This window comes from Mugil cephalus, chromosome 21, assembly GCF_022458985.1.
Source record: "Mugil cephalus isolate CIBA_MC_2020 chromosome 21, CIBA_Mcephalus_1.1, whole genome shotgun sequence".
NCBI classification, from domain to species: Eukaryota; Metazoa; Chordata; class Actinopteri; order Mugiliformes; family Mugilidae; genus Mugil; species Mugil cephalus.
The window spans coordinates 13,988,931-14,011,900 of record NC_061790.1 but is presented as its reverse complement, the minus strand read 5'-3'; the positions used below and the strand labels follow the sequence as shown (position 1 = coordinate 14,011,900).

The following is a 22,970-nucleotide window of genomic DNA, read 5'->3' as shown; positions in this document are numbered from 1 at the left end:
CTGATACACAGACAAACAGTCTTCCAGCTAACCGTGCAACTCCTCTAACCCTAATGTTGTAATGTTTATTTGAACCGACACACTATCACCTGACTGTCCTCTTGGTCCATGACGTCTAAAAATCAGCAGCGTCACACGACTACAAATATGGAAGGTGGCGTACAGGTTGTGTACTGTAACAAATATAAAAAGGCTGGCACTTCAGCCAAAGCATAGATAGAATAATTGTAGAATAATATTATCTAGAGCTAAATACATTAAAAATAAAAAATCTTGACTATATTTACACGAGTTCAGTCCATATTTGGACAACACAGACACACAGATTGGTTAAGGGAACAAACACGGTATCACAGGTAAACTCACCTGTTGCTAAAGTTCACAGGGTCCCAGCAATGTCGTGTTTCCGTTGTGGTCCAAAAGCAGGACGGACAAATAGCCGTGTTCTTCTCGGAGCTCCTCTAGAAGACGTCGTTACTCCTTCCACCGTAAACACAAAGTCGGCTAGTCGCCATTTCCAAAAACTAGCTACTGAAGCTAATGCGGCTAATGACCCGTCAGTCACACAGAACAAACGATCGACAAAATTGATATTTTGACGCTTCGGTTATCTTTTAAACTGATTTTATTTGTCTGACTGTAGCCTTGCCATCGCACAGGTGTGATGAATAGCATTAATTAAGGCTCCATTCCATTTATGTCCCAGTGAAAAACCTCAGGTAACCAGTACAGCTACTTAACACCTGGGCCTTTGACCATATACAGCTTAAATGAATGCAGCCAGGGGCAAGCACCTATTTGACCATATAAGGCACAGGTGTCAAACATACGGCGTGCGGGCCAAAAGCAGCCCGCCAGAGGATCTAATCTGGCCCATGGGATGAATTTGCAAAATGTAAAAATTAGCCTACAAGACAAAATTTTCGCCGTAATTTCGTCCAAATTCAATAATAGTCTGTCAGCTTAATTTCAAGTGTTATGAGACAAAACTTCCGTGCCTCCGCCTGGCCATGTTAAAAGGCTTTATAAAAATCACCCCCATGAGTGAAGTTTTCCACCAATCACAGGCCATTTTTACAGCGTGTCGCTGTTTTTTCCCCATTGGTTACTCTACATAAGTCGTTGTGCACGTTCAGTCCCATTGCTAGTAGGTTACTATACTGCAGTAATGTTTGTTCATAAATTCAATTTGTTCTCGATTGAAAGTACTTTGCCTGTGACTCGGTCGTGGTGTATACCTGAATAATTGCTCCACCAACGTGGGCGTTCACAGGCAGGGGGACAGAGTGGAACTGTGGCGTTTAAACAGGAAGGGGGGTGGCAGCACAGTTTATATACCCTGCCTTTAACTGCAATTTTTCCAATAAAAGTAACAGCAATCCCAAGGTTTCACTCAGTTTTAGTGAGAGTTGTGGACATCACACAATGCTGAGACCTAGGACTATACAGAAATTGCAGTTGTTTGTCTTAAGAAATGTCTGGTTGTACATTACATGTTTTGTTATAGTGCAGTTCATTAAATGTGAACACTTTCATAATGTAATTCTTAGCACTTAAACAAAGGGAAGCATTTGGAGTTATTTATGTTAATACCCTATGGCGTTACTGGTCTTGAGATCAAATTAGGCTATATGTGTCCCCTGAACTAAAATCATTTTGACACCCATGCCTTAAGAAATTCCCTAAATCTTAGATCACCAGAATTTGAGGCAGACTCACTAAATCTCTCTTTTATTTATTTTAAATCAATTTATTCATTAATTTGCCAAAACAGACATATTTAAAGACATTTTCTTGGTTGTTAAACTTAAAAACAGCACAAATGACACAGATAGTTATTTAGGTAAAGATTTGTTGTATTTGCAGATGAGCGTGTGCGCGAACGTATGGATTTATTATATTAATGGCCTCTCAAGTTTTTATTTACTGGCCTGTTGCCAGAGGTGTCTTTCTCTGAGAAAGATGCTCCGCTGTCTGTCCAAGCCAAATCAATATTCCATTATAGTGTTTCAGAGGAAAGTGGCTTTGAGGAAAGAAAGAGAAATAACCCCATATATTATGGTAACACCGATCCATGGATGTGTCTTTTTGCTTCTTTGTTCTGAGGTGAAGTTAGGGTGAAATTGTTGAAAATGAGAGCTGTTGAAAAAGCTATTAGAAAATATGGAAGACCCAAACAACAAAGAGAAAATAAACTGTTGATGATTGAAAAGACCTCCCAGGAAGAATCTGACATTGTGCTGTGTAAATAAAAAAACAAAACAGAAACAAACAAAACGGAAAAAAACTCTGCTTGATATGAGACACTGAGAGAAAGACTGTAGAGGGTGATGAAGGAAAAATCCATGCAACACATCTCAATGTTTTTATGGGCGTTTTTTAATTGAAACCAGCTCCACCGATAACAAACATGCAATATCACTGTACAAGCCAACACCACAGATAAGTGTTACTCATTCAAATCTTGACACGTTGTCAAGGATTAGCCAGCGGCACACTGCACGCGCACGCACAAACACACACTTTCAGACGCTGTACAGAGATGAACACGCTCCACCTCTTTTGCCCTTTTGACATACACAGACACTCACGCACACGTCATATTTACATATCACAGTGAATGATGGGTAAAAACGATGCGGGGAGGAGGATTACACTGTTCTCCTGGTCCAACTAGAGATGAGAATGGCAGCACAGTTCCCGTGATAGCAAATGTGTGTCTGACTGAGGTGGGATAAGGAGTGAGATGATGACAGTGAGGATGTGAGTAGAAAACGAGACCTTTTATCAGCATCCTAAACTCTGCGCGGTAGGGAAGCGTCCTGGATGGGCGCCTCTTAGCATTTTGATGAAACACAGCGAGACTGTTAATATAAAAGAATACAGGTCTGTGAAGTAATTTTTTTTTTCTTCTGTCAAATCACCTCAGTCTGTGCTACATTTAAATGGTGGTTTTACAGTATCATAAATACACGGCTTCATGGTTTCATAAACAGGTTTGGGGTATTGCTCGGATGATGTCACTGTCTGCCTTTAAAAATGTAAATTAAAACCCAACAAAAAAAACCAAAAACAAAATAAACCAAAAAAGAAAAGGCCACACTACCAAAAATAAAATATACCTCAATTGCAATAAATAAATAAATACTTTAAAACGTCATACAAAATTCTGTCATTACCCTTTTTTCCAACATTTAATGGAAGTTCTGTCTACAAATGTGAGATAATAAATATATTTAGTATTTTTAGTAACAGTTAAGTTTAGGTGGGTTTATTTGGGATATCTCTTATATCTTTAAGCAAAAACTGGATTATAAACAGTAGGAAAGATCTCTGCAGAAACTATTTAATACTGCTCATATCACAATGATTACGACACGATAAAATACTGCAAATTATCAAAACTGTACAGAAAAACTTACAAGTTTCTCTAAAATACATTTTCACTGTTAGTGTGTGAGATGCAGGAGAGCTTGTCGCTGTTTGAGCAGCTGAGCAGCAGCAGCCTGTCCTGACGACGGACTGTTGACCACACGACAGTCATTACCAGTCAAAAGCCTCTCTGCACACGCTGCTGCTCTGCTCTGCAGCAGTGCGCTGGTCACCTGGGCCTCCACCTCGTCTGCCACTCGCCACACTCCTCTGAAGCTCTCGAAGGCCGATGGCTACTACAAGTCTGCATGGAGACTTTGAAGTCGAGGAAGGAAGAAGCCTGCAGCAGGGCGAGCCGGCCCACATGTTTCTACCGGGCGTCTAGCGAGTTCCTCCAACACGTGACGCTCTTCTACTCCAGTTCGCTGTGTTAAAATAGTAGGTGATTTTTTTTTCTTCTTTTCTCTGTTTTTTTTAAAATGTTTTTTTTTTTTTTTTTTTTTTTTTTTTAGATATTCCTCTGGCTAATCTACTGCACGGTTACATGTGTGAGTGTTAGTGGCGCACCACCAAGCGGTGGGGGTGTTTTGGCTGGGTGAGGGCAGTGCCACCCTGGTGGTGTGTGTATGTGTGTGTTGTTAGTGAAGACGAGGGCGGGGTTCGGGCCAGCAGGTCAGCGGTGGCGGTAGTGTCTCATGAGTGGGACGATGCAGGAAGGGGGCCCCGACAGCTTGAGGAAGGGGTGCTGGAGGAGTTCCTGCGCTGTGGCTCTCTGCGACGGCTCCCTCACCAGCATCAGGTCCAGGAAGGACCGCAACACAGATGATACCTGGAGGAAGGACACGAATGCATTCATGCGTTTGATATTTGGCTATTGATAAAGAATAAGGTGCACACATTTATAGTTATATTATAAACTTATTTCATTCCTGGTATTCAGAGATTGAATCCAGTATGAGGTTGAAATTCAAATGTTGGATGGAATTGTGTTGCTTTACGTCCAATCTACCACCATCTATGCTAGATATTAACTATCCAGTACTTTATGAGTTAACATGCTAAACATTACACCTCATCATCAGCATGTTTGCACTGATATTGTACATGTTATTCAGTTTCTGAGGTTTTGGTTCTGATGAAAGCTCTGCTGATGGTGGATAAACATTGAAGTTTGTGAAGTTTATGTCTTCTTTTTGACATTTGTTTAGACTGTAAAGTCACACATGTGTTTTAATGTATTGATCATGTGTGGACTTAATTGTATGTTTTTTTATTATCTGACCTATGTACAGTATATGTTTTCGTAAATGCAGACCCTATTCTGTATTTAGCAAACTTATAAAATCTCAATTAAAAGAGAAGCTTTGGAGGAATGCTTATGAATAATAAATAAATAAAAAATGATTAATTTGTATATCTCTTCTTCTACCCTTACAGTTCATTGCATTGAAATCTTTGTTACCTTGTGCGACTCTTTTAGCCGCGGTGGCAGGTTGTCTCGTATCCTCCTCATGGCCTGCAGAGGGGGCTCGTTGAAGTAAGGGGGTTCTCCGTCAACCATCTCGATCACCATGATGCCTAAAGACCAGATATCCACCTGGACATACACAAAAAAACAGTCGTTCCAGCGTGGTAAAGCATCAAGGAGACAGTTGCACTTCCTCTAAGTGTACAGCATTGCTAACCTGTGTGTGTGTGTGTGTGTGCGCGTCATCCTTACCTCAGTCCCATAAGGTAGTCTTGAGATGACCTCAGGGGCCATCCAGTAGGGCGTCCCCACGAGGGACTTCCTCTTGGGAACCTCTTTGGAAACTTGGGCACAAAAGCCAAAGTCTGATAGCTTGATCTGCAAACACACACACACCATGCTCAGGTTCCACTCTCTATCATGTAGAAGTACAGTAGAATATATTAGTTCAGAAGTGCACTGACCCCTTGTGATGAAGAGCTTTTACAGAAGACACTAATCTCCTGTATTAGCAGTTAATTATGCTTCAATTAATCATGTCTTATCAACTCGTTAGGAGGCATTAGGCAGGATTTAATTACTGGGGCACGAGTGGTAATTGATGATGATGAGTTTCTGGCACTGGCTGTTGACAAGTGGCGGGAGTGGCACTTGTGGAGAAGGTCAGCGAGTGTGTGAGAATAAGTGCGAAATCACCAGTGACAGGAACAAAGCTGACAGCATTGGTTATTAATACCTGGCGTATAAGTAAATCCACCGTTGAAACGTCTGAGTAATGGACTTAAACATACATGTAGACGCACATTCATCAGAACTCACCCTGCCGTCGCTGGTCAGGAGAATGGAGTCGCTCTTAATGTCACGGTGAATGACGCCCTGTGTGTGCAGGTAGGACAGAGCCCTCAGCACCGACAGACACACGGTAGCAATCTGCTCCTCGTTCATTCTGTGAGGACACAGGACACACACACGTCAGCAATAATGTAAAATAAGGTAAAACAGATTTGGATTTCAGTAGAATTATGTCAGTATACCAAATACTAGCGACGTCCTCAGCGACGCTAGGGATGTTTATCAACATATGTTCTTGTCTGGATATTTTCTTGCTCTGCCTATTTTATATGAGACATTGAGAGGTAATGTCTATGGACTTGGGACGGCCAGAAAGGCCAGAATGCCTTTTGTGGGCGCCATCTATCACTGATCCAATAACAGAATGACCATGATGCGTCCATACTTCAAAGTCACTTGTCAAATCTGAACTACCAATTATGTAAGTCCAATTCAAATACATAGTTTTGACATATCTTGAAGTGGCAATGTCAGATATCTCAGCTTTGTTGTCTTTGTAGTCTTCCATGGCAATAAGTGGTAACTGCGTGCTTTCATGAACCTCAGTTTCAAATGGTGCCCGTCACATCATCAATGAGTTGGCTCAGACTATTGTTTAGTCAAAAGCATGATGGTGAGAAGGATTATTCTGATTGGCTCTTCAGTTTAGACAGCCAGTGTATGAGCAGAGAAACTGAAGTGATGAAAACATCTCAATAAGACGGTCGTCTCTGTACTACACTATGGCTCATAGTTCTTCCTTGCTTCCCTCCTAGTCCTACTTCTTCTGATTTCCCCTTTTGAATGGTGAAAACAGACTAGGCCTACTGCCACCTGCAGGTATGGAGAGTTGTTTTATCCCAGGCTGACAGAACGTGCGGCTGTAGAGTCTTTACGGTTCAAGTGTCGGTGTTTTTCTGAGACGATTGGGATTGGGATTGGTTTGTGATGTTGTTTTGTTTGTGCCTTAACTGCAGATAACTTGTAATTATGAGTCAGATAGCAACTTCATAAACATATATTTAAATGACAATTTTAAAGATTTCCACTAAAAACAGAAATGACTATTTCTTATCAAGCTGCAGCCTGGTTTTTAATTTTTGGTGTCATTCTAAAGAGTTAACAGTCCAACACAACGGAGATGGAGCAGAAATCCGGTTTGAAAATACACTCTAGTAGCCTGCAGCGGCTGTAGATGTGATGTGCAGATCAGGCAGGAGGGTCCCATATGGAGAGATGGGGCGATGCAGTGCGTCTGACTGAGCTCACACAGAAACTCACGGGTCCATTGAACATCAACATCTAGACCCAGCTGGCCAGGCCATGCTGTGTTTATGAGTATATGCATGTGTGCCCTCCCATGGTGTACAGTACATGAGCAGAAACAGACACGCTCGTTCTCAACCACGGAGAAAAGGAACATACGTGTAGAACGTGTGCATATTCATGTATATAAAGTACATTAGCATATGGCTACATGCAAATACTCACTTTCACACTCTTCCCTTTATTGCTCACTCTTAAAAATGCTGCTGTTGGAGGAGTCACTTACAAACTTGCATTGTAAGAAACAAGCCCTAAGCTACACACACACACACACACATATATCACACACTCCACACTGCAGATTGCAGCAGATTTGATTGTCACACATGTATGCTTTTACAATCACGACAGATAAATGAGCTTTCTGCTAATGGAAAAACAACTGGCTAAATCAAGGTGAATGGGGGTGGAGACGTGCATGCGAAACAATTCTCCTCTTAGCGCCTCCCCTTACCTCACAATATCTTTACCTCCTCACACACACAAATAAACACACAACTGAATGGAAAACATGACCACTGGAATAGAAAATTGTTTCACATAGTGAAAAACAATTTTAATGAACCTGTAGAGGTTGTCAAAGGGAGGTGAATTACACATGCACCTACACACACACAAAACCACGCAGGAATTGAGAAACACAAATACATACTGTATGTGTATGCGGTTACACTGGATAAAATCCTTGTGAAGTGCAGCTCATTAACCAACTTCTAAAGTAGAATTGAAATCTAAATGTGACTGGGTGGCGGAGACGCCCATTCTGCCACTGCTGACTCGTCTGTATGTGTGTGTGTGTGTGGGAATTGAGTGTGTGTTCATATATATCTCAGTGTGTGCGTTTGCTGCCAAGAGCACAGCAAGCTGATGAGGCTCGCACAACGCGAGGCAGGCAGCAGTTATTTTCACAACAAAAGGCTCAACAGGAATAGCACAAAGCTTTCACCTGGGCAAATATGGCTGAAAATACAGTGGAAGAAAACACACTGGTGTGTCCCTTAGATTCCTTCGATTTTCTCGATAATGCCTAAACAAGCGATCAGTTTTCATAGATATTAATCAATCATCATTCCACTTAAAATTCAGCAAACTCACGTAGGGTGAGCGTGTGTGACAGTTTATTGAAAAAGAGGAAAAAAGGCAGCGATGAAGAGAAAACATATCCAATAATATCCTGTTTACCGACATTTCCACTTGTACTTCTAAACACACTCGTGCATGATGAAACTTTCTGCGAAACACACACACTGCACACACAAACGGCCGAACATCTGTGTGGGAGACTGTTCAAAATACTTCACGGCAGCAGCGGCGCTCAGCCTCACCAAAGCGTGTTATTAGCACCCGACACCGCGCAAAGCTAATGCTGACACTCCACGCAAATGACTGTAATTAAACACCAAGCACAAAGTAAGCTTAAAACAATGAGGCGGCAGCTTAGAAACACGACTCGACAACGCGGCAGCAATTTGTGAAAAGTTGGAGGAAAATAATCCGGAATGTATCAAAGCCAAGGCTGGATTACAGCCCATCTGTCTGGTGGTCCTCCAAAATCATAGTATCACATTTTTTCTTGAGAGTTACCAATTAAATTTAAATTTGATGTCAGCGCCATCGCAGCACATTCAAGAAAATAGAGGACATAAACCTTTCTCCATATGGCTGTTCCCTCCATCTGTTTCAGTGGTCAAACATACTGGAGGCCGGTTTATTCCACCAGCACACACACACAGACACACAGAAAACCGTGACCTCATTTCTGGCACATTTATTATATAATCTTTAAAAGTAATATCTTATCATCCTTTTCTATCATGATGCAGACAGTCAGTTAAAACACAGCCATTTGACGTTTTGAAGGATTAGTTTGTCAATTTAGGAAATATGACTATTCAATTTCTTTCTGAGCATTTGATGAGATGATTGATGACACTCTCATATCAGCATGGTACATGACCACAGCCAGACTAAGAAGACAGCTCCTTCTTGTTCTGTTGTTCCCTGATATATTTAAACCTAACCCAAAAAAGAAAAATATCATTTTGGATGAAGAAAAGCGATTGGTACCTGGTGTGAGTCACGATGTCAGTGAGCGCTCCGCCCTCGAGGAACTCCATGACGACCCACAGCTCGTCTCCCACCAGGTAACTGTTGTACATGTCCACAACATTTTCATGATGGTAGTCTCTCATGATCACCACCTAGAAGAGAATTTTATCACACATTCGTATGATTGGATTTTATTGGATAGTACGTGATACATGCATATTTTATTATATAAAACCCCAGGTCCTGATAAAAATATTTTCATCCATAAAACGTGGTCGCATTCCTAAAAAGGTTAAAAACCTCTAATATAAAACACCATTATTATTGACAGCTGAATTCAATGCAGCATTTAGGGACGCATGTTAAATGTGTCACAAAAAGTAATCTACTTTTTTAGTGATTTATGACATCTATTCATGCTATTTTTTCATTATTATTAATTTAACTTTTCTTTGTCTAATGTGAACATGTTCTGGAGGCTTAACTATAAAAGGATTACATACAGAAATTAATAGGATTATATGCAGCAAATTAGTTCCCTGCTGAACACCTACTGCCTCACAATTGCTTCACCGTGCACACACAAGCAACATATACGCGTCCTCACAGTCTCTCTCTCTCTCTCTCTCCTGCACAAATGCACAGACCCGAAATAGAAATCACTGCAAAAATGCAATCCAAGGATCAACCTTTACTCAATTTGCATGTTTGTGCTAAACAAGCAGTTTGTCTGCAAATGATATGTAGCTCATTTCTCAATGGTTAGCACACCGTGAATATCAACAGCTATGAATAAATTTCTTGCCTAGGGTTTTCACTGCGAACACATTTAGAAAATCAATGCAATAAAATGTGTTAGTGGTTTAATTTCCATGAATATATGTCAAGGATATAGAGGCGAGCTGAACTCGTGTTTTTTCATTAATTTGCAACAAAGATTTAAATAAAGTGGCTTGTTTAATGATGCTATTTAAATAAATGTCATCTCTGCTGCTGCTTGTTTCAGCTATCAACAGTCTGTTACAAATGTTAGTTCTACGGGCATACTTATTTACAACCGCCAAGTGAATGCAACAGCAACAGAACTACTTGGATTATAGTATGAGCTATGAACACCAGTAAACGTGCAGTCCTTTAGGCGAGATGTTTCCTGAGACAAATGTAGAGCAGTTACGCCCAGCACACCTCATTAAAGAGTAGCTCTCTCCTCTGCTGTTTCCTGAGGTCCATCTTCTTCACGGCCACCTGCTTGCCGCTGTGTTTCTCGCTGGCGATGCACACGATACCTGTGGAGCCCTCCCCGATCTTGATAAAGCTGTCCAGGTATTCCCGGGGGTCACCTGCGGCAAACACACATTTCTTAATTCTGACGCAGTACAATAAAATACATGTCCTCGTGCCATATCCCATGTGTATTGTTTACCTGGGTTGACCACTAGTTGAAGTGCGGCTCTGAACTGCTCGTGGGAGACTCTGGAGGGTTGGGTGTCAGAGCTGGAGCCCCAGGAAGGAGGTGGATAAGCCCCCGGAGGGATGTAGGGTGATGAAGGCTGTGAGTAGGCCCCCTGTATGAAAATCACACGCACAGGGATGTAAGCGAGAGTTATAAACGAAGACTCTTTATCGTATTTCCAAAAATGTACTCATAATCATAATCTTAATCACTATCCATTGCTGAATCAGATAACCCCTCAGCGGCTGAGCATATGGGCCACTGAAGAAAATATTATAAAATGAGTGTCTGTGGCTCCATTCCTGCAAAAAAGCTGTACGAACATTCTGCTAATGTCATCACTATAAATAGGTTTCTCAGTCAGAAGGTATAATGGTAAATTGTCATCAGACAACAGGCTGTGTTCAGAAACTGCAAACTAAACATTTCCTACTGCTGCAGCTTCACACTAAACACATTTAATTGGAAAGACACAAGCTGACTTTTATTATTAAGCAGTCACATGAAATGTAATGTGTTTTGTTCATAAACTTAGCACGTGCTGCTATTATTCATTAAAAATGCTTCTAAACAAGAAGGAGCAGCCATAGTGATCTGTTAGATGAAGAGCTGCAAATGGCACGTATGCAGGAAGGCACATGAATATACTCTACCTGAGGGGTGTACGGTGGGCTGGGCTGAGAGGGTGGATGATGGTAGGGCGAGGGTTTGTAATGGTGAAAGATCGGCGGGTACGGCAGGTGTGCTGGGGGGTAGCCAGGGGGCTTGGTGTGGCTCTGAGGTAGCTTAAGAGGCCCTCGGGGGTAAGTGTCACCCCCTGTGACCTGGGGACTGTCGTCGCGCGACGGGCGCTCGTAGTCGCCCTGGAAGAAGAGGAGAAAATGTTACGAAAAAGGTGGGAGGTTTTAAAGCAGGTGATAATCCAAATGAACTTCAAATGCTGTTTAACTAATCCAGGCTATCAAGCTAATATCAAGTGATAATGTTCGAGAATTAGAAGAACTTAAATGAAATGAGTTTGAAATCATGCTTTTATGTGATTGGCTGAGAGGTGATCATGTGATTGTACCAGCTACCATTACACACTTTGTTTTTTTTACTATAGTTTTATTCTATATGTTGACTAATGAAGGATTTTATTGTGTTAGCTGTCAAAATGTACTTTCATAGCCACGCAGCGCGTTTCGTCTGCAGGTAGCCTTGAACAGACCCAGGGAGAACATTTAGTCCACAGGACAGGCACCATACTTTATCATTATCATCCTACAATGCTCCTCAGCTACTCCATTTATCAACCTAATGCCAAGGGAGCATTCAGATATGGGACACACCTCTTCCTTAAAAAAGCCCCCTCTAAAGTTGTGCTGGAGCGTGCGCAAAACACACACACTGAAAATGTAACAGAATTTAACTCAGAGAGATCTATTAAAAGCTCAGCATTACTTCGCTTATACACATGACTCATTACAGACCTGGTGTAAACACACACATTTTGAGAAGCACAAAGGGGTGTGTGTAGTGTAGTAGTGTACATCACACTAGGGAATTTTTTTGAATGTGGTTTTGGATCTTCATTGATGTGTCTAATATACACAATAGCAAGAAAGAAACATATAGTATATGATACAAATGAAGGGATGTTTAACGGTCATATAATCAGTCTCACTTTTATATTATTAGAGGAATGAAAGGTTTCATGGAGTTTACTTTGTTTAGATTCATCTATCTTTGTAATGGGTAAATATCAATGAAATCAGGAGCACATTAGACAGAATATCCCTCTAAAATATACAAACATTAGAAGATAAAGCTGCCTTCACATTGCAGGGGCTATTAAATTACATTTGCCACACCTCCCAAAAATGATCTCCAACCAGTGTTTTATTTTTTTTCTCACAAATTCTCAAGAGACTGGGGGTATATTAAAAAACAGTTTCTCCGCCCTTTTATCAGTGTCTTTCTGCACGCCTTTTTCTTTCTCCACTTACACAAAAAGACACACACACACACACACACTCTTGTGTATAGACAGGGTAGGAGGAGGAGCCCTGATGTGTTAGGATGGTGTATAATTACATGGTGTGAACTCTTTTAATCAATCACTCTCAGGCAGGTGCGTGTGGGGGTGTTGGGAGGCCCGGTCTCGTGCCCCTCTATCGTTGGCCAGCGCCGCTAGCTGGCTGTCAGCCAAGGGTCTCCTGATCCATGTTGGTTAAACGCGCATTAATCTGAGTTTGGCAGGGTAATCAACAACCTAACTCAACTGTGAAATTGAATTCCGTGGTGGAACATCGTTCGACCAGTTTTATGCTAAGGCTGCAGAAAGGGAAAGTGCCGCAACATCAATTTGTCACTGAGAGCTGCGGCACTGAGCTCACACTCACCACGGAGCACCGAGAGAGAAAGAGAAAGAGGGAAAGTGTGTGCGTTTCTGTCTTTGTCTGTGTGTGTGGCCAAGTCTCCGTGCTGTCTACTGTTACATCCCCACTGGCTCCCAACAACAGTGTGTGTGTGTGTGTGTGTGTGTGTGTGTGTGTGTGTGTGTGTGTGCGGTGGGGGGATCTGCTTCAGTTGTGTGAGTGGGCTGAATGAGGGAAAGAGAAGAAAAGGCAGAGAATGGACAACGAGAGAGAGGGGTGGGTTTGTTACATCGCCCATGAGTCCAGAAGAATGGTGATTCTTAAGCTGTCAGATGACTCCAAATATCTTTTTTTTTTTACTACTACTGCTAAAATATTTCTTGGCTAAACAACATCACTAGTACTACATTTAAGAGTCAAATAAAAATCATCATCTAACGTTGTTCGACCACAGATTGCTTACTGCTGAGATCCACTACCTTGACTCTACATTCCCCTACGCATACCGTTCACTTATCGAAAAGCAAATGTGCCTCTTCAAGCACAACAATTGAGAAGGTGGCTATAATAAATAGTATAAAAGAAAAATGACCTTCTCCTGCATCACTCTGATTTCCTGCTACTCTTGCATTCTCTCTGGCTGTTTTTTCTGAGTGGCGATTTACTGAGGCGCGCAGGTTAAATGGTTTTTCATCAAGGCACCCTGGGATCTACATCAGCAAACCCAGTTTTCCTCAGAGCTACCGGACTTACTGTGTATGGAGGAGGGATGGCGGAGGGCCGTGATAGCAGTACTCACTGCATAATGGGCTTAATGAGGCTCTGAAAGCTTTGAAGAATAATACAGAGCCTATATAAAGTCACAGTATGAACATGTGAACGCCTTATACCCCTGATACTGCACTTGCTAATATCACCTTTTGACGGCTTGTACTATTCTATTCGCTTGGCATCTATGGCAGGTGCAGTTATTTGTAACAATAATGTTGGTACGAAAGATTCAGTACACATGACATATGGTCAGTAATGCACGGATGGTTTGTTTGTTCTTATTGTATGGAAAAGTCTCTTGGGTGTCTCTCCCAGTGCTCCAGTGGAGCACGACATAGCCATCTATCCTAGAGCCAACAAACAGACACTGTAGCTGTTTCATGTACTATAGAAAGCTACGAAACATCATAGCAAGTTACAACAAGCTGCTTTGTTTGATTTTGTGTGTGTGTGTGACACCTTTATAATAATGGGTAATGTCTGGAAGCGTTTAATATGACTACATGACGCCAGTGTTGTTTGCCAAGTATTGAATACAGTGTGTAGCTTGCGGTTGTCATCTTAACTCAACTTCTATGCAGATGATGCACATCAGCGCAAATGTAAGCAGGCTGTTTAACCTGAAATAAAACTTGCCTGTTTTACTTGAGCTAATAAACTAAACTCATATATTACAGCAGTTGTAGCTGCCTACAGTATTGGCTGTGATAATTATATGTAAATTTATAATCATACTGCTTTGCTGCAATCAAGTTTGTGTTAAGAAAAAGTATTTCACTGCAACTGCAGTTTATACTAATATGTGTTTATGTTCCTCATATAAAATAAAATAATGTTTATATTGAATGACTCATCTCATCTTAAAAAAGAGCAACACATGTCATATTGTCACTAGTGCCATTTCTACTCTGGTTTATTCATGTCGGCTTCCTCCGCCACCAGCAATTTCTTTTTCACTTTCTTCTTGACATGTCAGCACCTCTGACTTCTTTTAATCATTGCAATCCTTTGTTCCTCTCTTTGTCTGGTCTCTGTAACTATTTCTTTGATTCAGAGCTTTCCGGTCAATGGTCAGCATGGGCAATAATTGATCTGTGTGCAGAGACAGTGGCCACTGCAGAGGGGTAATTCTGTATGTGGCAGCGCCTGCCTCCCTCAAGGAAGAGTAGATTAACAGCTGACACCACCTATCTGGCACGGAGACTGGAAAAAAAGACAAATAGTTCAAGGATGAGAAAGAACTGGAAACTGATGGTGAAAGACAAAAGGAGAGAAAGAGGATAAAAAGGATAAAATATCTGAAAGGGAGAGCAGATGAAGAGGAGGTGGAACTGCATGGGAAGACACATCTGTGTAATTTTCTCTGAAATGTTTCTACAGGCTTGTCAGGTGTGAGTGTAGGGTATTTTGTGGACAGGCACTGTAATTGGATAGCTTGTGCAATATGCTGCGCCATTTAGAGTAAACATAGTCAACGTCCCTGTCATAATTATTTTCAGAAATGAATGTTTTTGTTATTTTAGATGGTTCCCAGAATGCATAGCTTTTGTGTTTTAGTTACCTTGGCTAAGGTCTGTGAGTTACCAAGACTCTCCGACAGCCGCGGGTATGTGTAGGAGCTGTATGAGTGGGCCACTGGAGGGTTCTTGAAAGCCCCACTGGCGGCATAAGGGACATTTGGCTCCTGCAGCCCAGAGCCCGACCGAGATCTCTGCCTGATAGCTGGTGTGGGGCTGGTCTGGGTCACATATGAACTCTTGGGCCGCTTTTCGTATTCGTCCCGCAGGCCGCCGTAGCTCCACTCGCTGTCTGGATAGTTGATCTGCTCGCTGTGTAGTGAAGCACGAGATGGTGTGCCAACGGATGTGTCCCGATAGTCCTGGCTGGATGAGCCGCCCACTGACGCCCGGTAGTAGCCACTGGAGCCCACTCCGCTCCCTACAGTAGAGGCCACTTCATCAGCTGAGCGCCCTTTGCTCTCTAGGTAGGTGTGATAGTCTGGGGGAAGCTTGCCATAGTCCGATTTTTGAGGCATGGCGTCTGGGTAGAAGGGGCTGCGTATGGGGTGTGAGTGACCGTTCTGCTTGGTGAATCTATAGTGCCTCCCTACTGCCCACTCCCCATCTATGGAGAAGCTTGGCTTACTGGGATCCAGAGCAAAGTCCCTGCTGGAGGTGTCCAGGTCACAGGAATAGCGAGAGTAATAGTGGTTAAATCCATTTTCCTCCGGAGCAACGGGATGACCACCGCCCAAGGGTTTGGAGCTGCTTCCGGCCTGATGAGGGCCTGGTGGGCTCTCTTTACGAAGGGAGTTGGAACGAGTTACTGAGATGTTGTCAAACTCCTCCAGCAGGCCGTTGATGGAGGCATCTTTGGGTGGCCGGTTCCCTCGAACAATGGTCTACAAGAAGAACAAACACATTTACACTTAACATACATGACAGTCTGATGTTGAGGGTTTGATGGAAATTGCCCTGATACATGGGGTTGCAGTACATTCAATTTCAGTTTAATTGTTCCTGGTTAAAAACTGAATGAGATGAATTAAAATTCCTGTTGAATCAGCTTCAGTTAGCTGCCATCACCAACGTTTTCAAGCAGGAATTTCAATTCATGCGTATCAGGGCTTTGGAACAAGTATGAAATTAATCATCACTTGCAGCAAATGAACGTCGGTATTAGTCCTCTGAAAGAACGGCAAGCATCGGTCTACACAAACACTAGTTGTTGTTGTGAGATGAAAGAAAAAGCATGGAGATAAATGACGGAATACCTCAGATGCTAAAAGGAAACCAGTGGTGGATTGAGCCAGCTAATTCCTGCCCCATTTCCCTCGCAATAGATTAGCTTCATTTTCAGTGGGCTGATCGGGATACATTAACAGTCGTGAAGTTCGGTTTTTGTGCTCACGAGGCGCACAAGCACACCGACGTGCTCTTACACACACACACACAGAGTGAAACACACACATTCTCACATCTGCTTCAAAGCGAAGGCAGCTTAAACATCAGGGATGCTGCTTATCCCCTCCTACCTTGTGTTAAGCCCTTTATATGGCTGCGTCGTGAGTCACAGGGAGCTGCTGCTACAGTACTACTTCTTTAAACTACAATCTGTGAGCGTGCGTGCCGCGTGTGCAGGTTGTGTGTGGTGTGGGCCACCTCCAAATTATGTGCATGATGGCAAAAGCACACCTTTTATCTGCCCGCCTCTCCGCCACTTGAACATAACAGGAAACAGTGCATTAGAACAATGGAAACATGTTGCGTGACCGCTGAGTGCTGAGAGGAGGCTGAGCTGCAAGGATTATTAGAATTTCAAACTCTTGCATAATGTATTGGAGAGCTATTGGTGATGATCAAACAAATCTACATCAGACAGCGCTTCAGTGGCATTTTATTAGTATCTGCCTACCATACTTTAGTCATTTGGGGTAATAAGGATCTGAAAAATCACCTTCTCACCTATCAGTGCTATCAGTACAAAAGTCCTGTTTCGAAGAATTCTCAAAACGATACATACATTTGCTAATGCTGTAGAAATTATAGAGTAAAATTAAGGCAGGGAACAGCTGTCTGATTCCCACAGGGGAATTCAAAGCTAAAAATCTTCTAGCTCTAAATTTGCAAAGGATTACAGCAGTACAACACGGTTTGCATTCCACCTCTGTAAGTGTTTGTCGAACCCTTTTACACCCAACAGTGTCACATCAGCAAGTTCTCAGACCCTATGACAGCGCTCACGCCTTGCTGCCTGTCACATAACTGTCATACTTGTCTCTGCCGTGGTTTGTCTGTGTCACATGTGCTGAGGCAGAGTGGTAGAAAACCCGGGATAATCATCAGCTCAACAGCAGCAGCATTGTGCAGACTCAGGGATATGTCCAGACTGCTTCTCTTAGCTACCTGCAAACACCCTCCATATAGTTATGTCATTCTTCTATCCGACTACTACAAAGTAATATTATATTATGCTGTTCCAGCCTTCACACTGAGGATTTTAACCAGGGCTGACTCTGCTAACAACTGTTAATCTGAACAAACTCACTTTTGCAACTCACTGTTCTCAACACCTGCAAATAACTGCACAAACGTATCCGGGAGACCCCAAGAAGTGATGAAAAGGCTTGGAATAAATGTTATTAATGCTGTAATTTAGCAAATGAATTGTATATATTTCGTCAGAACGATTGAACTGACAAGCTAATAAAAAGCACAAGGCTTGTAATGACTCATAAAATGAGGACGTTAACACAAAGAACAAATGCAGACCAACTAAAAAAACATCCAACACCAATTAGGAGAAGCACGCGTCAACAACTCCAAAAGTCACAAAGCGTATGAATGATAGCCCCGTCCCAGCCTCGTTCACTTTCTGGGTGCCCTCGAAACATTTCACGCAGGTGTTGTCAATATGATAAAGACATTTTCTTGGTTTGGTTTTGTCTATTTTCATGTATTTTTCTGAGCTGCAGTGCATTGAGCTCTCTCAGCCACTGTAGTAGCAGTTGTAGTAGTTGCATCTAGCAAATAGATACCATCACACTATGAGGAAACTCATAATCTCAAAATAAATAATCTCTCTTCAGAAGCTTCAAGTCTTACTACTGGCGGCCCCTCTACACAAGCTCCTCTCCTTCCTATTTTGTTGCATGGTCTCCCTTTAACACTCCAGTTGTTCTCCTCTGTTAGAAAGCTATAGGCTGTTTGGCGCCGTGAACTGGAACCCAAGGTGAAATGGCCTATAAAAGCAGTGAGTAAAATCCAGCTGAAGGGCTGAGGCTTCAGGACGGATAGTCTTTTAAAGAGGTCGGTGAATGGGAATCAATCATGGTCTGGACAGACGACGCAGTGCACAGATCCGCAAGACACGCTCATGAATAACACCACGCGTGCCTGCTTTCAATGTTAGTAAGGCGCACTTTTCCTTTTCCTAATAAAACTGCTGCTTCATCACCGCTGCAGCCGTCGCTCTCGTCGGAATTTTCCTCACACCTCACCTAAACTGTGATATGAATTTGTGAATGGTTTGCGTGCAGCCTAAAATGAGGCCGAGTCACGTCGTGTTATGCTCCGGATGTTGGTGATTCAGAACTAATTCAATTGGCATACAACAGTAGGGAGTGTCAGTTATCTCATAAAACATCATCATCTCCATTTGGTTCCTAATCAATAAGACTGTGTCGAGGAGCGTGACAGGTACAGGGGATAGAGAGAGACGGAGGGAGAACGAGGTGGAGGGTGAAGCCGAGGGGGTGACGGGGGGTGCAGAGGGGAGAGGGAGACAAGGTTAATTGCGTGCCAAATCACTGTCAAGCGGCCGGCATCAAGCCTGGAAATCTTCCCATTAATTTGAATTAGGGGGCTGATACTGGCGTTCTCACCTCCCTATCCCTCCCCCCCATCCTCATGGCTCTGTGAGCCTTGTGCACGGGTCGCGTTCGGCGGCGGCTGTGACAGCAGCCATATTTCACCGGCGTGCGGCGTTGGCCTGTCCTTTAGTGATAAGCTGTAATAGATCTACTCTCTCAACTCACCACAGCGTGTTCAAGGTAAGCAGGGAGAGGGGAGAGGGGAGAGGGGAAGCAAAGAGAGGAAAGAGAGGCAAGCAAACAAAAGTAAAGGAAAATGAGAATTAATAAATGAAACAATACAAAAGAATGGGATAAGAGAAATAAAAGTGGCAATGGGTACAGGAGGACTGACCAAACATAAAGTACGCTGGGAAACGGTAAAGCGCTGAGAAGCAACTGAGAAGTAGCTGTGAAGAAGGAAGAAGAATCCCATAAAAGAGAGGACGGAGAAGGGGTGAGGGAGTGTCGTAGAGAAGGAGTGAAAAATGAGGCTCATTGGGAGATAAGGGGGGATTAACCTTGCTGGTAATGAAGGGAGGGTGTGATGGGCGGACGGAGGGAGGAAGAGAGGGAGAGATAATTAATGAGCTTGCCCTTCTTGTGACTCCTTCGCTAGAACCCTGGTTTGGAGGCTGCGCTTCACCGGGCCAGCAGGGTCCCGGGACAACTGAGGGACCGCAGGAAGAGAAAAAGGAGGAGGAGGAGGAGGAGTCACTCAGTTCCTCAACTACGATTGAAACTAATGTATAAGCTGAATTTATTTATATATGATGTTTTAAATGAACAAAAGCCTCGGGTCAGTGTTGAAAAATTTAAATATGACACATTTTTAGATTATCTGCACTGACTATTTTCTTCGTAACCATAGAGATGTGATCGCCACACACAGGAGAAATTACTTTAAATGACGTGAAGAATTCATCCAGCCAGCTAGCTCAAAATGACTTCAGCACAACGTCATCACTGTTGTTACTACACTCACCTCAGTCTGACGCCAAATGAGGAGAACTACTATCACCATTTCAAACAGTCCTAACCCGAAGCTGTTCACTTTATATTGTGCACATATGTGGATATCTGAAATGACAGATGACATGCTGCATGTTTCAGTCCATTAAAGTTCACAAGCTACCTTTCAGCTTCACAAAACACGCACTGCAGAACATCGCCTACTCAGCACACCCACACCTGGCTCTCCTGCCAGAACATAACCATCCAAACTGTGTTGTTGTATTTTTTTTTTCTTCGACGTGGATACAATTGCTGATGTGTAGTAATATAGTCAAGTAGAACGAGAGAACGCGTGAGCGGAAATATCTCTGCTGTGCGTGTTAAATCTAAGGCACCATCTCCACTCTGCGAAGCTCTGTCACGACTCACACTGCGGAGAGTGAGCATGCATGGGTATTTATACACACACACACACACACACACACACTTCTACTACTACTGCCGCTGCTGTTGCTGAAGTGCAGTATCCTTCTGCATCAGTGACCAATTTGTGAACAGAAGCTTATTCACTGCTGCGTGAGAAAGATAATATCAGAGAGCCCTTGAGACAGCAGATAAAGACACTGCTCACGACTCTCCTTTGACTGTCTGGAGAAGGACCAAACGACCTACAGCCCTGATTAATGAATGGTCAAATAAACCGACGACCACACTGTACACACGGACGGAGGGAACGTATTGTTTGTATAAAATGGAGCATCCATCATTCACATAATAACAAACAGTGTGAGGCATCTTGTTTTTTTATACGAGACATGGGTTTCTATCTTTAACAACAATGCACAAATCCCCAATAAACAGGAATTTAAATAGATCATCTCACTCAGTCCAGGTAAATGCTGAGATTAAGGTTCTCTTATGCTTCGGCTCCATCTGCTGGATGGAAGTGGTAAAAGGAACAATATACTAGAGCAAAAACTGCTTCAGCATAAAAGACACGTTCTTGCAGTATTTTAAATAATATTTTTATAAATGATTTTAAAAATCCATTCAGACTACTGGTATTGTGTATTGTTAATGTACTGCAAACTCTTCACTGTAGAATAAAATTAAATATAAATGTGTAAATATCACCAGGGAGCTCCAAAATTTAATCAGGGATCAGGGAATATCTTAAATGTATAGTAGTTATAATTCTTATATTAAAATTAAAAGAAAATTCAACGAAGATTTAACAAATGCTTGATTTAAAATTCGTTTTATTCTTATTAAGAGTTCGTTCCTACTCACCATCATCATTAATCAAGAAGTGTAGTTACACTTTAATATGTAGCTGTATGCTAATTTTTTCCCAAATTACCAAGGACATTTAGCTTTTTTGGCACAGGAAGAACAGGAACATATTTTTTAATCATTTTGTTTAACTAGCTGTTCTGTTTTTCTTGATTACTGAGAGAATATCTTTTTACTACCATCATCACATTACTTCACACTATCTGCAAGAAAAAAGTTAGATGCATGAATGACATTCACATTTTCACATGTTCCCTTCAATCAAGGTACCACAAAATGAGTCCAAAATGAAGAGTCCTGCTCTCTCTGTGCTCTGCTGCTCTCTGCTGGCCTGACTCGGTATTTCATATCTGAACCAGCACATTAACTGTGAGCCTGTGAACTGAATTAAAATGATGTGGATGTTAATTTCAGTGATAAAGGAACAAAGTACAGTGAGGCTTCTGGTAATAGAATTCCCTGAGGCAAGTATCTTGTATGTCAGTTATTAATTAGAACGATTAATACTGACCTCAAAACCGCAGTCAAATATGACCTCAGATTGGTATGCAGCCTGACAGGTTAACCCACCTGTGTTATTTAGTGGAAGATTTTGACATGTTATTAACTGAACTACACATGAAGCCTTGGCAAATATTAGCAGGATTATTCAAGGACTGGATTTTGGAGCATTTCCATGATTAATAGGCTACGAGTTGACCCGTTTCCTCAGGCCATCCTGCTGCCTGTTAGTTACAGTGGCTAATAACCATCATATCATCCTGCTGAGGAGAACCTGCACATCGATGGTTCATTAAAGAAGTAGATAGCATCATGAAATATGTGATAATCAAAACTGACTAGAACCGTAGAACTGTCAACTAAGACCATGGGTTATTAATAAAATTAAGTGACTGATAGCTGATAGATGATAGCTGGAAAAAAAAAAGGTTTGAAATGTGCCACTTTTTTTTTTGTTTAAGAACTTTATATGAGATTTGGCGTAATTTTCCTTTAAAGTATAAAATGGCAAGAATACCATTACATCTGTGATTGAAGGGATCACAGATTGGGAACTACTATATACGTCAGTAGGATAACACGTATATTTGTGTTCCCTTACCCCACATAGAACCACGACTGTGACTCTTATATCTGCAAGTTTTATTTAGCGCACATGCTTTAGTTAAAGAATAGTGTTTTTATAATGTGTTTATTATTATTGAGCTTTGTTTTCCACCAGTGAAATTGTACCTCCGACCCCCACAGCTCCCCACACGGCAGCTCAGACCAGCGTGACCCAGTGACCTTTGACCTCAAAGCCTCGGCTACAAGCTCCAGGATCCATGACTCACAGTGTGTAATGCATGGAATCAGAAATGATTTCCAGCAAAATGGATTAGTGGCATAGGCATAATGAAATACAAACATACAGTCAGAGCAAATCCCCTGACCTTAAGCATATTAACGCGGTAAAGCCCGGACACCCTTCGTCATTATCCATCTCTCTAAGCACTGGCAGATTCAGAAACAGCAGAAATGTCTAGAAAATCTAATATGAAGAGGACGCGGTCGATAAACTGCCGTTGCCAGTGCAGCTATTCGTTTGATCTAAATGGTTTTTGGTGCGCCTGTCCCTTTCAAAGAGTTTCCAAGTGAGTCTGTCACTGTCTGAGAAACTTTCTGATCTAAAGAAGGAGAGAGGAGTGGAGGCAGGGAGCTAGAGGAGGAGGAGATCAATCTGATGCCCCAGTTATCTTCTTG

At 42.2% G+C, this 22,970-nt stretch overlaps 1 protein-coding gene across 4 annotated transcripts in view; it reads right to left on the bottom strand.

Moving 5' to 3' along the window:
• Positions 1-2,243: 2,243 nt before the first annotated feature.
• The window catches only part of pak5 (p21 protein (Cdc42/Rac)-activated kinase 5), a 60,619-nt gene continuing 39,892 nt past the window's right edge, over positions 2,244-22,970 (bottom strand). For all 4 annotated transcript variants that reach the window (XM_047573444.1, XM_047573442.1, XM_047573443.1 and 1 more), the window contains 9 exons: positions 15,192-16,031; positions 11,153-11,362; positions 10,470-10,611; positions 10,232-10,386; positions 9,065-9,198; positions 5,660-5,786; positions 5,093-5,218; positions 4,835-4,969; positions 2,244-4,201 (listed from right to left, as the gene is read on the bottom strand). In XM_047573444.1, coding sequence (XP_047429400.1) covers positions 4,046-4,201; positions 4,835-4,969; positions 5,093-5,218; positions 5,660-5,786; positions 9,065-9,198; positions 10,232-10,386; positions 10,470-10,611; positions 11,153-11,362; positions 15,192-16,031 — 2,025 coding nt within the window. In that variant the 3' untranslated portion in view covers positions 2,244-4,045. The remainder of the gene's footprint in view (positions 4,202-4,834; positions 4,970-5,092; positions 5,219-5,659; positions 5,787-9,064; positions 9,199-10,231; positions 10,387-10,469; positions 10,612-11,152; positions 11,363-15,191; positions 16,032-22,970) is intronic.